This window comes from Mus caroli, chromosome 11, assembly GCF_900094665.2.
Source record: "Mus caroli chromosome 11, CAROLI_EIJ_v1.1, whole genome shotgun sequence".
NCBI lineage: Eukaryota > Metazoa > Chordata > Mammalia > Rodentia > Muridae > Mus > Mus caroli.
Genome location: NC_034580.1, coordinates 43,836,754 through 43,841,753, shown reverse-complemented (window position 1 = coordinate 43,841,753; position 5,000 = coordinate 43,836,754). Strand labels below are relative to the sequence as shown.

At 47.8% G+C, this 5,000-nt stretch overlaps 1 protein-coding gene and 1 long non-coding RNA gene across 3 annotated transcripts in view; one reads left to right on the top strand and one right to left on the bottom strand.

The window, feature by feature from the left end:
- The first annotated feature begins 16 nt into the window (after window positions 1–16).
- The window catches only part of LOC110305286, a 10,615-nt gene continuing 5,631 nt past the window's right edge, over window positions 17–5,000 (top strand). The window contains exon 1 of the long non-coding RNA XR_002379146.1: window positions 17–777. This is a non-coding gene — a long non-coding RNA (uncharacterized LOC110305286). The remainder of the gene's footprint in view (window positions 778–5,000) is intronic.
- Trim7 (tripartite motif containing 7) overlaps window positions 2,868–5,000 on the bottom strand; it is a 14,196-nt gene continuing 12,063 nt past the window's right edge. For both annotated transcript variants that reach the window (XM_021177193.2, XM_029483082.1), the window contains one exon: window positions 2,868–4,026. In XM_021177193.2, coding sequence (XP_021032852.1) covers window positions 3,515–4,026 — 512 coding nt within the window. In that variant the 3' untranslated portion in view covers window positions 2,868–3,514. The remainder of the gene's footprint in view (window positions 4,027–5,000) is intronic.

The following is a 5,000-nucleotide window of genomic DNA, read 5'->3' as shown; positions in this document are numbered from 1 at the left end:
TCAACCGAGTAGCGGCAGCAGCCGACAGGATTGTACTATCCAACGAGACAGATAAAACAGAAGGAACCTGAGTATTCGGAAAGAGACTTTTAAAATACAGGTCCGAGTTGTACCTGCTGTGGGCAGAGAGGGGACAGTCCCTACGAGGAGTGCCCTGGTCTGCCAAAGGAGTAGAAAATGATGTTGTAATCAACGATTACAATCAAGGCTTATAATCAAGGTCAACATTCAGACAATGCTCACGGGAAGGAATCGATGACCCTGTCCTGTGATAGGCCAAGTCAGAAATATTGAGGTGGTACCTGGTGGTGACAGTAGTGGTCGGGTTCTTCAGACGTGCTCAGTAGAGAGTAGAGCAAAGGCCTAGAGTCCCCTGGTCCCACCATACTCACAGGGAAATTTGAAAAGGACAACCAACTCTTATGATACATCTTAATGCTAGCAGTGAGCTAATTTGTGATGGCCCCTCAGAGCCCCCTGAGGGGAGGTCAGAGAAGATGAAGGTTTGGGGGAGAACAAGAGTCCTAATCTGAAAGAATAACAAGAAGTGGCTGCAGTCCATAGCCCTCAGCCTGATGGCTAGCCAGCCCTAAGGTTTCTGTAACGCTGATGATGGCGTGGGTCACTCGTTGTACAACCCAGGGGCAGGCCCCTGGGTGCCCTTCATTTGAGTGCTGGAATTCTGTGAGGATAAGGTTCAGAGTCCTAGATTTCTGGAGCCTAGGCCAGTTATTCTCAGAGACCTGATAATGCTGGAGATCTTACGATACCCAAAAGGTGAGAGTGGGGGTGAACACAGTCTCATATGAGCATGTGTAGCCAAGTCATTAAGTTGTCCTGTAGCCAAGTAATTGTCACAGTAACTGTTGTCGAATTATAGCTATTATACAGGAATGTATAATTTCTCTACAAATGCCACCCTCTGACAGACACAATCACATACACTACAGACAGCTACCCACCATTCTCAGTCCTGGCCTCACATGGGACGCCCACACCCAACAAGCCCCTTTTTTGTGACATGTAATATTGTGTCATTCCAAGCATAGCTATTAAGTGATGCGAAGGGAATTAATGATCATCAAAAGGCCATGCAAGTTGAGCATGGTTGGCACATACCTTTAATCCCAGGGCCAGAGGCAGGAGGATCTCTGAGTCCAAGGCCAGTCTGGCCTACATAAACGGTTCCAGGCCAGCCAAAGACACAGAGTGAGTCTTTATCTTTTAAAAACACAGTATTTGGAATTACCTAAAACTGTTCCCAGAACCTAATCACTTAAACTCGACTCCAGTGTTGTGGCAATCAAATTTAGATTCAATGAGTTTATTCTCACTGCTAGCAGGAGGCAGTTTTAGAGTCAAACAGCATGCTGTGCCAGAGGGAGCTAAAGGAAATGTTTATAAAGGCAGACACCAAAGATGCCCGGTATAATTATCTACTGGGCATAGATAGCTGGGCAAGAAAATTGTTTTCCCCCTCAGTTGTTTCTCATTCCTCTTGTACAGTAATGAAAAGACCACTTACCCCAGTCCCATGGCAATGATGGAGCTTATAAAAGCAGAATACAGGAGTACCTGCTTTTATAAACTCCATTCCTCTTTCTCTTATCTCACCTGCAGGCCACTAGGATCTCAGGGCATTCCTGGGCAAAGGTCAGTGGCCCTTAAGAGTTACCTGGTACCGTCTTAAGTTTCTTTCGCCATCACAGGGAAGCTGAATGTAAACTATTACACAGATCTAAGCACTCTAGGGGAAGTGTCATTAATTGACTGGGACAAAGCAGGCAATAATAACACAGGGCCTTCAGGTTTGGGCTGGCTGTCATGTCCTCACACCAGGCTAAACTATCTCTTATTCCCTTTGAAGTGAAAGCTGTGGTTGTTTTTGTTTGTTTTTTTGTTTTGTTTTGTTTTTAATGCGTTGGTCTGTGTGAATGTACATACATATGTACATGCACAGACTCTAAGGTGTGCATACAGTGGCCAAAAGAGGGCACCATATCCCTTGAAGCTGGAGACCTGGATCTTTACATGGCACACTGCCTGTTCCTTGGGTGCTGGGATCTGAACTCTGGTCCTCATGATTTCACAGTAAACTGTTTTTGTGTGGATGTCTGTTTCCAACAGCTAACCCCTACACAGTGTCTCATAAACGCCCTCTCTGTAACCTTCATCCCAAATCTGAGATACAAGCACACGAGCTCACACATCTCAAATGCACAACATTTGGGATTATTCTAGCAGAAACCAATACTCAGACATATCCTCGTTCAGTCAGACCATGGAATCAAGAATGAGTCCAGACACCCCTAGAAATGTGCTCACAATCTGTATTTCAATCTCCTCTCCCACTTCCAAGTGGAGCACTAAGCAGGGAACAGCCTACCCCTGCCCTTCTCTGCCTTGCTTTGTGGACACTATGGAACAAAAGCCAGTTGAGAGGAGAGGCTACGGAGGCTGGCCTGCCCAACCCCCTCCAGGGCAGATGCCCAGGAATCCTTGTCATCAACATGTTCTGGTGTTTGCATAGATTTAGAAAGTTCCAGAAAGGGTTTGTTAAGACTATGCTTGAGCTGTGTGCATCTCTACACCGGTGCTAGCTGCATCTGTAAACTCCTAAGTATCACAGTTCCAAACCTCTGATCTCCTTAGCCAAAGGAAAATGTGAGGCTTAAGGCATCTGTGACCACACTGGCAGTCAATGTGGTAAAGGATGCCCCAAAGAGTGCTGGAGAGAGCCAGGCACGCCTTTAATCCCAGCACTTGGGAGGCAGAGGCAGGTGGATTTCTGAGTTCAAGGACAGCCTGCTCTACAGAGTTCCAGGACAGTCAGGGCTACACAGAGAAACCCTGTCTCGGAAAAAAAAAAAAAAAAAAAAAGTTGCTGGAGAACAGCAATGTGCTTATATGTGTATGCTATAGTTCTGGCCTCTTGTATAAGTCATGAGTCTCCTTTCAGATCCAGCCAGACTGGCTTCTAATTGGGGAGCACAATGCTCCTCCCAGAATAAACGACCCAGCAAGGCCAGCTGGATCCAAGGGACTCAACGACCTCTCCAGGCAGAGCCTGCAGCTGTCACAAAACGTAAAGTAATACATGATGGGCCCAGGGTCAAACCACACCCTTTGCAAGGGGGACTAGTCTTTGACATTGTTCTGTGTAAACAGGGACCCTTCTGAATCAAGGCAGTAAGCCCTTGTGGTAGGAAGCACCCTTGCTTAAAGCTGGGTTTTTATGCCAGTGAGCCACGCCTCTCCATAGTTCAGACACAGTTTGCAGGAACATTACAGGAGCCAGCAGGCACCAAGGGTTCAAGGCATCTCTTCGCTGTGCAATCGCGAAGTTACCCACAGAGCCTCTTTGCTCAATCAGTCTTCGGCGCCTGTGTTGTGCTCTCTGGCAGCCTTCTTGGGCAGCAGAAGTAGGGGTGTGAAGGAAGGTCCAAGATAAAGTACCTCGGTCACACCGAGATACACCGCTGCCCTGTCCCCTCCTAGTAAGCCTGACGGCTCTTCAAGGCCAGATTCTCAAGTAGGTGCCGGTAGAGCAAACAGAGAAAAGGGGGAACACTCGCTCCTGGAAGTTGACGCGGAAGGTGTAGAGGTGGCGCATGTCCTCCACTGCATAGAAGGACACTGCTCCCACCTCAAGGTCCAGCGCCACCCTCACCCGCGACAGGTGCCCACAGCTGAGCTGCGTCCTCTCGGGGCTGGTCACCGCCCAGTATTGCCCATTGTTGAGTTGCATTGCCCAGACGCCCTCCTCGGGGGTAAAAGGCGTGAGGCCCTTGCGACGCACGCTCTCACGGGCCACACCGAAAGCCCAGCCGTCCTTGGAGCCCACTTCCACCTCCCAGTGATGTCTCCCAGAGGAGAAACCACAGGACGCCAGAACGCGGGTGTTGGTATCAAAACGGCGAGGATGGTTAGGCAAGTCCTGGACGCGCTGTCCTAGACGTACGCTCTTTAGATCCAGGGACAAGATGAGACGGGGGTTGGCTGTGTCCGGATCTAAGGTGAGTTCCACTGAGGAGAGAGAAAAAGGAAGAATGTCTCCACACACACTGCTGCCTCTACACTCAGGGTACATTCCCTTCTTGTCACCCGCCAACACTCCTCCCTCCACATTAGCTACTTAGCTTTCTCCTCTTTTCTTTCTTTCTTCTTTTCTCTTTCTTCAATTTAACAAATGCGTATTAAAATCTTTAACAAACATTTATTTAAATTTAGGAAATACAGTGGAAATCTTTAACAGACATTTATTTAAATTTAAGAAATACAGCAGGCCTGATTTGGATCTCAATTTGAGCAGGTCAGCAAATCTGCTTTCAAGAATAATCGTGGAGCCTGGATGTAAAGAAAGCCTGAACTTAGCTCTGAGAATGTAATGAGCGTAGGTTTTGGTTTTTTTTTAATGCCTGTTAGATACATAAAAATAGCTTAGTGGGGATCCCCACTACACCCCAGGCTGCACCTGAAAACCAGCACTCAGTGACATCACTTACCCAAGATAACCAGACACATTCTTAGAACCCTATGATCTGCCCGCCTACCTTCTTGCGCATGTTCCCCACCACACACACACACACACATAACCCCCAACCCCAGAGGTCTTTTATTGTTTAGATGTTGAGGTAAGAGTGGGTTCATTCAGGATATTGAGATTTCTCTGCCCCAAGCAACCTGAGGCCAACTCATTCCTGCTGCAGACCACCCTCTGCTTATGAACCAAAGGGCCCCACTGCCACCTGAGGGTTCAAAGATGTCAATCATGGATTAGGATGGGGGCAGAGTAACAATCACTGAGGTGGGCAGGCACAGACAGAGTCAACCACTTGTAAAGCCCTGAGATACCACCTCTGGCAGGAAGCAGGTTGCCTACATGGTCAGTGTACTGGCTATTTTTGTGTCAACTTGACACAGCTGGAGTTATCACAGAGAAAGGAGCTTCAGTTGAGGAAATGCCTCCAAGAGATCCAACTGTAAGGCATTTTCTCAAT